This window comes from Galeopterus variegatus, unplaced genomic scaffold, assembly GCF_000696425.1.
Source record: "Galeopterus variegatus unplaced genomic scaffold, G_variegatus-3.0.2 Scaffold17132, whole genome shotgun sequence".
Taxonomy (NCBI): domain Eukaryota; kingdom Metazoa; phylum Chordata; class Mammalia; order Dermoptera; family Cynocephalidae; genus Galeopterus; species Galeopterus variegatus.
In genome coordinates this window covers 1-12,200 of record NW_007743243.1, presented here as the reverse complement: position 1 = coordinate 12,200, position 12,200 = coordinate 1, and the positions used below count along the sequence as shown (strand labels likewise).

At 34.0% G+C, this 12,200-nt stretch overlaps 1 protein-coding gene across 1 annotated transcript in view; it reads right to left on the bottom strand.

The window, feature by feature from the left end:
* Positions 1–11,535, bottom strand: part of LOC103582636 (shootin-1) — a gene marked incomplete at its 3' end in the record, with an annotated part of 15,714 nt that extends 4,179 nt beyond the window's left edge. Inside the window, exons 1-4 of the mRNA XM_008564182.1 lie at positions 11,444–11,535; positions 6,500–6,646; positions 3,664–3,817; positions 1,680–1,779 (exon numbers count right to left, since the gene is read on the bottom strand). Of these exons, the coding sequence (XP_008562404.1) occupies positions 1,680–1,779; positions 3,664–3,817; positions 6,500–6,646; positions 11,444–11,506 (464 nt within the window). The remainder of the gene's footprint in view (positions 1–1,679; positions 1,780–3,663; positions 3,818–6,499; positions 6,647–11,443) is intronic.
* Between the last annotated feature and the right edge of the window lie 665 nt (positions 11,536–12,200).

The window sequence follows — 12,200 nt, the reverse complement described above, 5'->3', positions numbered from 1 at the left end:
CCCCCCCCCACTTTAATTTTTATCCATGACCTCCATCAGGGTAAAACAAATGGCTTAGGAACAAAGTTGAAAAACCTTATTAGTGGATTCAAAGTCCATTGAAACTCTCTTTCTCTCTCTATACATACATATGCAAATATATTTCTTTGACAAGAAAAAAATCTTTTTCTGAAAAATCATGTCCTATACTATTTAAATTCATCTTAAAATAAAAATCACTCATTATTAAATTAAAAATTTCTTTAAAGAGCCTTATAAAAAGAGTTCATACTTGAAACATACATAGCCCTGAATCCCACATTCATTTCTCAGAATAACTATAAAGTGCTGTTTGGGAAAAAATTCTACATAGGTTATACTTTACTTTTAATTCTAGGGCTCTTAAACATTTCTAAGACTAAGAATTAAAGCCCAACAGCAAGATTGTAATTACTTTTTAATAGTTCTCCTCCTCATAGACAGAAGTGACCTTTCTTATCAGCTCAAAATTCTAGACCTTAGAAAAAGATCAAAGTGATGAATTTCTAATGTTAAATGTCAAATTCAGAATATCTCCTATGGATTTCGCTACCCAGGAGAGAAAGAATTTTAAATACTTGAAATTCTTTCAATTGACTCCTGGATCGATCACGTGTAAAAATTATTTTGCTTTAACTACTTCAATGGTGTAAAGTAGATTATGTATACCCCACTCAGTAAGGAAAACTAATGAAAATCTCTTTAAAAGGCAAAGTCCCATTTTCATAGTCGTGTGGGAGGAACGTGCCACACATTCTATTCAGATGGATCAGCAAAGGTGCAAAGTGTGAATAAATGGCCTCTCTGTGTGAAAAGATTAAACAAATCACATGAGTTAATAAAAGGTAAAGAGTCTAGCAAAAGTCTAAATGCCATTTGTTCAAGATAAATTATATAAAAACAGTTAACATCATGACATGAAGAGTTAAGTTGCCACCGTGGCAAGTAGACTGTCTTATGTAATTCTGGATGGTAGCATGTAGAACCACAAGAAAGCAAAATTTGACTCTAGATCTCTTAGCGTGTACTGTGCTCAAGTCAGGCATTTAATACCATTGAGTCACCTTAGGCTTCAGATAAAGTGAATTCCTGCCTGAATATATGATTTCCTGCTGCAAGAATTTAAACATAATTTATTTTTCTTATATGAGAGGTTTCTCTCTCAGCATTATTAATGGTTGAGGTTAGGGATAAAAATAATTAGTACTTTTAGTTTAATTACTAGTTGATAACAACTAGTATGTTTAAGTTTTAGGTGAGTACTTTTATTTTAGAAATAATTGAGCAAACAAACTTTTCAAATTCAAATTAGTGAGAGAAAAGGATAAAAACATTCTGGAGAAGCTCTAAATTCTGTGGCCTTACAGTTAAAGGAAATCTTAATGTTACAGAATGAAGTTTTAAAACTGGGGTACCTAAGATGACAAAACAATGTCTAGCTCCTGGGGTTTGGAATATTCAAACATGGAATCTGAATGTCTACGATGGAAAAACACTTGTAGGCTACAAGAATTTCTTTGCCAGGTATTTTCTACCACCCCTTTAATGACATGGTCTAAGCTGGTACTAACAAAAGAAAAAAGGATACCACTAACATATCCTTCAGGTTCTCTGATGAGGAATAATGTCTGATGCAAATCAGTCTTCCTGGATATGCTTACCGGATAGGATTGGGAGGTGGAGGGGGGAGTGGTGGTGGAGGAGGAGGTGGTGGAAGTACTGAATTCTCAGACTGGTTCACTCGTTTCTGGAGTTCATCAACTGTATGGAGAGCGAGCATTTAGAAGAGAGCTGAAATAAACAACTAAACACCTTTTATAAATGTAAAGAGAAAAAACAACCTCTCTCACAAGGTCTTTCTATTAAGGCAAAGTTAGAAAATTCAACATGAAACTGCAGAACTTTTAAAAGTTTGTATTATCTAGTTTATCATTAATGCAAAAGAGGCCTTCCATTAAAGTAAAACGTTACCATTCTTTTGCTGTATATACAACTTGGGAAAAGAAAAAATTCAAGACAGTAGCTGACAGGTGGGAAGTAAGGACTGAGTAGGTTGAAGAAATATTTGTTAACAACGGAGTATATGACTCGAACACTAAGAAACTGTTAATACTTGACTATAAAAGTGTACAGACCAAGAATTAATTTTAAAGATGACATTTAGTAATGAATTTTAATAGCTATATACTTCTCTCCTCTGCTTAATTTCCTTCAAAAACTGCAAATACTATAGTCCTTGATTTTAACCAGACTCAGATTCCCTAATGTCTGTAACTCAGAAGCATTTTGCTCTTTTGAAAAGCATTCTGGAAATATAATTTATTCATTCAAGTCATTAATGAAACAGACATTTACAAAGCACCAACTATGTGAAAGAGACACAGTTCCTAACTTCAACTAGCTCAATGTAAATTTATATCGCAGATGTTAAAACCTAACATATGGGATAATAGAGAGAGTTATAAACACTATTTGTACCCAGAGGTAGCTCTCGCCCTTCACAGCCATTCCACTTCCCACGATCTGTCCATTAGTTTCTAGCCTCGACACTTAAACAGGCAGTGTGAGCTATGCTCTCCCACACAAAGAATTCTCCAGTTATTTCATATGCACACATCTTTCTCTTTAAAGGGAATCTGAATTCTTCAAAGACAAAAGACATGGTTTCTTTTCTTCTGTATTTTGTGTTGTACCCAAGGGTAGGACTGGGTACACACACAGCAGATACTAAATAAAACGTTTCCAAAACTGAATCTCACATATCTCTACTGTTTGCCTCCTCCATTCATAATAAATATGGCTTTAGCCACAGGCAACCCTGATATTCACTAAAAAGAAAGGAATATTTCCTAATTTTGGATCAATTTTCAAAAAATAAATTGTAACCAATTTCCACTATAGATTAGAAAGCACTGAATGTTTTTTTAAAAGAAAAAAAGCCTACATGGTTCTTCTGCACAGATTTCAAAATTCTAGTATAAAACTAACCAAAAATATCTGGAGAGAATATTGAAGCTGTTATAAAGGGAATGTACCTGCCTCTTTAAATAACCTACCTTCCAACAGAGACTTGTACTTATTCCTGTGTGGTAATCCAACTCACACATTCCTGTTAGGACTTCTTGAACTGAATGAATAAATCCTTCGATTTAAGGATCCCTGGTGTTTTAAAAGTTTTTCCATTTAATATATATATACTGTTGCCTGTTTCATTGTTAGGTGTTATATAGAAAGCATTATTTCATGTGTATTATTAGACACCAAAGATGAAGGCAGTATAAAAAAAGGTTTAATTCTTTTTAAAAATGCACTCTCAAATGAACACTCATCTCTGAAGCCCTGAAAAATGCTGAAGTTTTTGGTTTCCCATGTTAAATATCTTTGTGTCTTAATTCTATATGTGATGCTCACAAAGGCTCTAAGTCCAAAAAAAAGTATAAATATTTGTGAACTGTTTAATCATAATTACAGCGTGTGTTCTACTGAATTGCAATAGTTAGAAATGATGGAATTTAAGAACAAATCTTGGTATTTTTCTATAGAACTCAGTAAATGTTCTAGACTAACTATATGCCAGGTTTTGTACTGGGCATGACAGATTCACAGATTAATAACAAGATATAGTAGCCTACTCAATATTTTTACCAGAATGCTTTAAATTTCTGGCTTTCTCCTCAGAATTCTGATATTTTAATTCCAATTCTTTTTTATCTTCTTCTAGAAGTTCCAGTTGCTGTTTGAGGTTGTGTATCTCTTTGTGGAGTATTTCATTTTCTAGTTGCTCTTCTAATTCTTTGACCTGTAAGTTATAAACAAACATTTATGGGTGAGTTTTTCCTTTGTCAAAGAAAAAAAAAAGAGATTTAATGAATATTTTCCTTAGACTTTGTACTTCATAGCAAAGAGATTCTAATCCATCAGAAAAACCATGCAAATTCTAGATACAGATAATACTTACAATCATTAACAGCTCTTTGATTTAATATAAGTTTATGGGGGAGTCAGGCACCAGACACTTTAATTTTTAAACATGAATCACAAAAGTAAAATAATACCTAAAAATTCATTTAAAATATATTAATAATTTTGTAGCCATTTTTAAGAGAAAAATTCAGGTAGTATTTCAAAAGATCCCTGGGGGGCACAATTTGGTAACAGGTATCAATAAAAATAAAAAAGAAGGAAAGCCCTTTTTATTCAGTTATACAATTTTTAGAATTGGTGGGTTTTTGTGGGGTTTTTTTTGGCAGCTGGCAAGCATGGGGATTCGAACCCTTGACGTTGGTTTATAACATTGTGCTCTAACCAACGGAATTTGCTTTAAATAATATTCAGACAGGTATGCAAATATATTCACTGAAGTGTTCTTTATAATAGTGAAAAGCTGGAAATAACCTAAATGCCCACCAATATTACTGAGTTAGTAAATTGTGATGTGTTCATTTAAAATCACATAGCTTACTATATACTGACATGAGAAAATACATTACAAATTGGAAAAAAATAGGTTATAGGGTAGTATGTGTGGTATGATTCCATGTAAACAAATATATAAATTCATAAAATGATGTATTTACACAAAGTTTAGATATGCACCAAAATGTGGGCATCTTGGGTAATTTTCATTTTAACTTTTCCTGTATTTTAAAAATTTATTTATTATAAGAAGTAGATGTTATTTTTATTATTGCAAAAATGATATGGCTATGTTTAAAAGATTACAGAATCAGTAAGGGAACTTACAGACAGATAAGAAATATTTTAAGCCACCAACAGATGTTCCCCATTTTACAACAGTTCAACTTATGATTTTTTGACTTTAGGACAGTTGAAGAGCGATTAGCATTCAGTATAAACCATATATCGAATTTTGATCTTTTCCCAGGCTAGCAATATGCAGTATGATGCTCTCTTGTGATGCTGCGCAGCTGCAGTGACCTGCAGCTCTAGGTTAGCCATGCGATCATGAGGACAAACAACGAATACTTTACAATGTACCATGTTGCCAGACGATTTTGCCCAACTGTAGCCTAATGTAAGTATTCTGAGCACATTTAAGGTAGGCTAGGCTATGATGTTCAGGTAGGTTAATGTATCAAATGCATTTCTGACTTACAATATTTTCGACTTAAATTGGGTTTATTGGGACATAACCTCATTGTAAGTTGAGGAGCATCTGTATAAGAAAGATTATCCAGAGTAACTGTATATAGTACAGTAAAACAGTTTTAGAAGTAATGATTATTATAATTTCTTCATAACTTTTATCTAATTTTCAGTACCTCTACCACAAGGTATATATACAATGATTTAGTCTTATACCTCAGTTCATTCAGTAGGTTCTATGCATGTATTATTACTAAATGAGACAACTGTAAATAGTTGCACTTTTCAGAACCAAAGTTATATTCTAGTGTAAGCTAAAAAAAACACATTCTTTTTTTCTTTATTTGGAATGGTAATTTCTACACATGTGAACAACAAATAAAAAGAAATTCTTTCCTTCCAGCCCTGTTCCCCAATCCTCTTTCCAAGGGTTAATCACTGTTACCATCTATCTAACCACAGGTACTCCACATATATTCCAAAATTTCTTATTGAGGAAAAAATAAAAATCAACTCTACCTAACCATCAACTCTAAAAACTTCAGAACTTCCAGAGATTAAATGTCAATACTGTTGCTCAAAGAGACTTTGACAGGTGATAAAATAGCAGCTAACAGCCTTTCCTTCACAAACTAGGTACAATGTACGTAGTATAAATATTGATGTGATTTTTCTGAAGTGTTTTCTTTAATTTGAAAGTCTTTGTTCCACCTCTTCACCTCCCCTCCCCACCTCCTTCTCACCTACCACAATGACTATCCTTTCTGCCTAGCCCACAGAGGTAGGCTGTGTCAGCTGGAATAGCTCCACTCATACGAACTGAAATTACCACTTAGGGAGTCTTTAAACATATACTTTTGAGCAAGTTTACAAAATGAGAAATTTTCTCTAAGCAAACAATTACTACTAACATGGACTTTTCTTTTCCTCCCTCTTTGAACAAAACCTTTGCCCTCCAACAGCTCTTTGAGACTAATACACCCTCCTAGTGTATGCAGTCTCCAAAAAACACAATTGCTCCAAAAAGCAGACTTCCAGACTGTGCAATACCCAAGCTATTTTCGAGTCATATCTCTTTCTCTTGCTTTTTCTGACCCTTGGGACAACTTAAAGATCATTACAAAGTCTATAACAGTGTACTATAAATTTTAGTTTGGCAATAAATTAAGTTCATTTGGTAGTCTTTTTTTCCTAGAAGGTGACTGGAAGGATTTAGTAAGGCAAAACATAGAACCATAAATGACTAGACTGACTCCTCTCTTTTTAAGTATATAAGAGTGTGTGTGTGTGTGAGATGTGTGGTGTGTATGGGGTGTGTGGGGTGTGTGTGTGTGTGGGGGGGGTGTATCTAAGACTCCAGAAGAAAATCTGTTACCTTTTGCTGATGCTGAATTCTCTCTTCTTCAAGGAGCTGGATGAGTTTTGCATTTTCATCTAAAGCTTTCAAAAGCTGCTGGTCAGGGACAGAGCTATGAAGCAGAAGGTGGCTTTGTCTCTTTAGCTTGTTTTGTTCGATGAACATCTGCAAAAGTTCATTACGAAAAGTACAGAGCAATCAATCCAACATATTTCCTCAGCTGCAACTTCAGCAAAAGTATGTAGAATTTTTATTAAAAAGTTAAAGACAATTTCTGAAGTATATAAGTTTTAGAAGTAGTGATTGCTACAATTTCATTCCTAACTTTTATACAATCTTCAGTACCTTTAAATCCTGTCCCCAACAAAGTGAATATAATTTAGTCCTATAACCTCAGTTTTTAAGATTTCATTATTTCTTTAAAATACATTAACATTAACAGTAGTAGCTAACATTTATCAAGAACTTACCTTATGCCAGGTATTCTACTAAATATTTTATTCCTTACATCAATCCTATGAATTAAGTGCTTCTACTCTGAATAGGTAACATTTACTAAACACTGTGTGATATATATGGTGATAATCATTTTACATTCATTGTATCATCTAATCCTTAGAACAACACTGTCAAGTAGACACTGTTATCAGCATCCCACTTTACTGATAGGGTAAGTAAGGCTCGGAGGGGTTAAGCAACTTTCCTAAGGATGCACATAATGGCAAGACCAGGATTTTAACCTATATCTATCTCAATTACCATGCTCTTAACCACTTGGCTAATTTCCTCTGCTATTTTACTAGACCTAATGTTTTGTGTTAAACTAATCAGTTTTTCCCCAGTGATAAAAGTTGTTAACAGTAGAAGGGTAAAATGGAAAATGGAGACAGTATACTAATATTCAAGAACACTTTATTAAGCAATTTATATATATTATTCATCTAATCCTCACAACTTTACATGATTGAAAACAACATTATCTTCTATTCACCTGTTATTTCTTTTCCCTAATACTCTATCCAAGTTGGCCAGTGAGTGATTCCAAGCATGAAATGTTCTACAAACTCTGAAATCAGACCCATTTTATTGCAGAGCTTCACACTGTCAGATTCTTAACAGCATTTTATAATTTACATTGTAACTAAATTGTAAGATCTGTACTGTAAAACAGCTTGCTAGAGCCCATATATTAGTTTATTCAATAACTTCATTCATCATGTAACAGAAAAAGCCAGAAAATAAAACTCAAGACAAAAATATTTTCTATCAACCTCCATGTGGAAAGACCACAAATAAAATGATTTATGTGATCCTTAAGCTTAGTCCTTGGTCAGTATAGATTTCCAAATCAAAATCAAGTTATGAATACACTATACTAAAATGCTAACATTTTCTTCCCAGTATGTCTTCCTATGAGGAGGGAAAAATGATCAGAAGCTTTCATTCTTTGCCTGTGCAGAAATTTATAAGCCTACTAAACTATAATAATGTTCTTCTGTAAAACTAAAACACACTAAAAAGTCAAACAGGTAAATAAACAATTTTATATACATAAAATCCACATTCTTCTTCCATTTGACTCCTCATCTTTACCTAAGAGTGAGAGGTATGGAGACAGTACAAATGTGTGTGTGCACACGTGTACATGTGTACGCGCATGTTTGCTAGGCTAAAGAAGAGTGAGACTAGAGGCCTCAACATACTGGGGAAGGGTAATCAATACTTCATCCTAGTTTCTTAAATTTAAGACTAATAGTCTAATTGAAATTAATCATTCTGGGTTACAGTTATTACTACAGTAGTTTCTTTATTACATATTTTCCCCTTAAACTTAACTAGGTGGAGTCCCTTACCAGCATCTTAGAAAGCACCTCAGAGAGTCAGCATGAAAGGCCTGCAAACAGCAGCTGAAGCGATGTTCTCTGGTTTTCCAGCAAGCGAAGCCTTTTACCACGTCTGTTCAGAGGCTGAGAGCCAGCAGAAAGGAAGCAGACAGTGGGGGGGACCAGAACAGAGGCCTGGAACTCACCAGTAAAACAAAGCAGGGCACATGCTAACCACCAGTGCAAATGGGGCTTTATCAGTCTCACTGAACAAGCTGCTTCTCTGTGCTTTGGTTTTCTCTTGCACAAAGGGGATAGTGCTCCTTTTCCATGTAGCACTCAGGAAAACTTGCTTAACTTTACAAGTTGATTATAAATTATCTTGTTTAACTTTACAAAGTTCATTATAACTTATCTCAACTCTGTTATTTTGGAGAGAAAAGAGTAAAGACACATGACTTCAAATCTTAGGGATGTAAATAACATGAATTTCTTTTGCAAAATCGCTGTAACAATCCCTGAACATTACTAGTATCAGAGGAAAACGTATATAGATAATAATTTCCTTTAAATAACAATAGTAACTTTAAAAAAGTGCCCATTAGACTACCTTTTCTAAACTTCAGGATACTAAAGTAAAAATTCTACATAACTCCTTTTCTAAAAAAGTATTTCAAGAAAATTCAGTTAGCAAACACTAATTAATTTGGTTTTCAGCTATGGTAAGAACTTATTGGTTAGAGTTATTAAGTTGGTCTCTTATCAGACAACACTATAGGTATCAGAATTTCAGAGAAATTTCATAAGTCTTTTCAAAGAATGAGAGTGAACGGAAAATCTTATGCTGTTAATATATAATTCATTCCTTCCAAAATAACAGTCAAATATCATCTGATTTATTTGGAAAGAAAAAAAGAATTGTCTACATAATAGTCTCATAGTATATTGGGAATACATGTTAAACAAGGCATTTATATCTTAAAAAAGAAAAGAAAAACTACATTGAAAACATAGCAAGAAAAATATATTCCAAAAAGTACAAAAAGTCTTTCATTAAAAAATTTAATTATGTTGAGGAAATAAAACAACTGCATATACTTATAAAGACAACTGACTTTTTTCTTCTTGTTGAGGCGGATCATGTTTTTGGTTTTATTTTTTAAATGAACTACTGGTAATAGAAATGGGGCAGAAAGTTTCAACTTTTACTTTATACATTTGCAAACTGTTTATGTTTTTTACAAGGTATATATATTCCTTTTGCAAATAAAAATATGAAGTAAGTTAATTTTAAAAATTGATTTCTAAGGCTCCAGGCTGTAAGCACAAAGGGCTGGGCTCACACTTGCTTTCTTTACCATTAGATTTCCAATATCAGCAGTGTCTGGCAAATAAGATGTTTGCTGCATGCACTAAGGAACAAAACACTAAAGAGTGGGACGCTCTTGTTAAACTAAGCCATGTGCCTTTTCCAGTAGTTATCTGTTGAAAACCTGAGAATCTGTAAACCATGTAAAAGGGGAAACATGCAGGTTCCAGTCTAGCCCTATTTTTAAAAAAGTTTTTCTCTCAGTATTGTGTAGATAGCATCTAGACACTGTAAAATTATTGAGCACCATGCAAATATTACACTACCATTAACATAAGCACCACTGTTCTTGCTTTCCCTCCTCAAACTTCTACCTCCTCATTCTGAGTGAACATGTCAGCATCATTGTTTCCACCAATCACTAAGGCTGAAGGCCCTACCAGGTGAATGGCAGAGCAAATCATTCATTTTCATACTCTTACTGCAACCTTGCTTCTTCCAGCTGTATTCCCTGCTACTGCATGGCCTTCAAGTTTTTCTCTGAGCTGCTTTGTATTCTAACATCATTGCACAAACAGATGGAAAACTGAAAATGTCTTCAAATAAGTAAGACCCTTTGGTTTGGGTCAAAATCAGCCAACCTTTTCAGTTTTCCAATGGAGGCATCATCACATTATCTCTACTCCCCCTCCCCCTCCATTATTTATTTAGTTGCATTATTTAGCTGCAGCTTTTCCAAAGGTCTCTGACACATTTTGTTGGTTTTTTTTTTCCTTTCTTCCAAGTAATAAGAACAATATTTACTCACCTTTCATTAAACTCTCTGAATAAAATGAATCATAATATTTCAAGTCAGATCTACTTGGCCTAAACCTTTGGTAGAGTTCATTGCTAGCACAGCTATGCTCAAACACAGAAAGACACCCCCACCAAAACCACCCTGCAGTTTTCAAATGTCATTCCCATAATGCCATGCTTTGTCTTCCTTTAACACCTTGGATGCCTCTACCTAGGACTGTTTTATATTTCCTTAGTTACTTTCCTTCAACCCACAGTACGCACACAGATCCAAAATACTTATACAGGATGGAGGTCTCATTGCAGATCAGCTCCACACCATGAGTTTAGCAAACTGGCGACTCATCACTACCCTGGAAACCAGCCCCAGACAATAGAATACCCAATGACTGCATGTCAACAAGGTAAAACAGAACAAGAGAAGCTCAAAGCTTATCTCAATAGAGAGGAAAATCATTACACTGGTGAAAGGCTGAGATAATGGATAATCAAGTCGCATAATGAGAGCACTGTACAATGGCTGAAGAGAGTACTGATACAATGATACTGTTATCTGAGACGACCTATGGAGATGTAGCCCAGATTCTTAAGGCTATTTGAAACACACAGATATCCTGTACTCAAGCTGGATTTTCCATCACAAGTTACAGTATCTCTAAATGCAATTCCTTTTCCCTATTATACTTAATAAAATACTTTTTAAAAGTTGTGCCATCTGATTCTAAAATCCACTTGGTTAGGTTTATGTCATCGTGCATTTTACAGACGATGAAAGTGAAGCTCCGAGAGGTTAAGGGACTGCTCTGATATCATACAACTAGTAACTGACATTGCTAAAATCTGAACCCAGATCTTCTGACATCAAGTTTAGTAAACTTGATACTATTCTATAGCTGCCTCCCTAAATCAGGTAATCCTCAATTCAAACTGGTTAAAAGTTTTTTACTCAACCTCAAAAAAATTTTCTGATATGTCATCTGCAAGGTCCATTAAAGATAATAATAAAAAACTAGGTCTCTACAAGATACCCACCTCTTGTGCAAATGACTCTGCTTTCTTTCGAAGGTCCTTCTCCAATTCCAGGTTTACTTGCATCTCCTCATACTCTTCTACTGCTAATATGGACACTTAAGAGGATGAGGAAAAGGAAGCAGACAATATGCCACACAAATTTTCAGGAATGTGGATAAAAAAGTGTTGAAAAGATTCTTAATACAGGCACACACACACCCTCATCCATTCCTAGTTGGCATATCAGTTTATAAAACCTTTTTGGAGGGCAATTTGGCAATGTGAATAAAAAATCTAAAACTATTCATACCCTTTGACTCACTAATTCCACTTTTAGGAATGCATATCCTAAGAGAATAAATCATAAGCATATATAGAGATTTGGTTGCAAGGATGCCTGCTGCATCAATGATGAAAAGAGTGAAATAATCTAAATGGTCTAAATTGAGGAATCAGTAAATTGTGGTACAAGAAATATTATTCTGCCATCAAAATTACATCAAAGAAGCATATCTAGTGAATGATATATTTTTAAAAACAAATAAGTTGCAAAAACCAGTCCAAAATGAATTCATTTTTGTTTTTTAAAAGCCACAGATAAAACACATCAACAGGCCTTTTACAGAACTGGAAACATATGAAAGGCCAATAAAATGTGGAAAAATGTTTATCTTCATTAGGAATCAGAAAAATGCAAAGTAAAAGCACCTTTTTATACCCACCAAAAGGTAATTGGTAAAAATTTTAAAGTACGGCTATATCAAGTTTGGAGAGGATA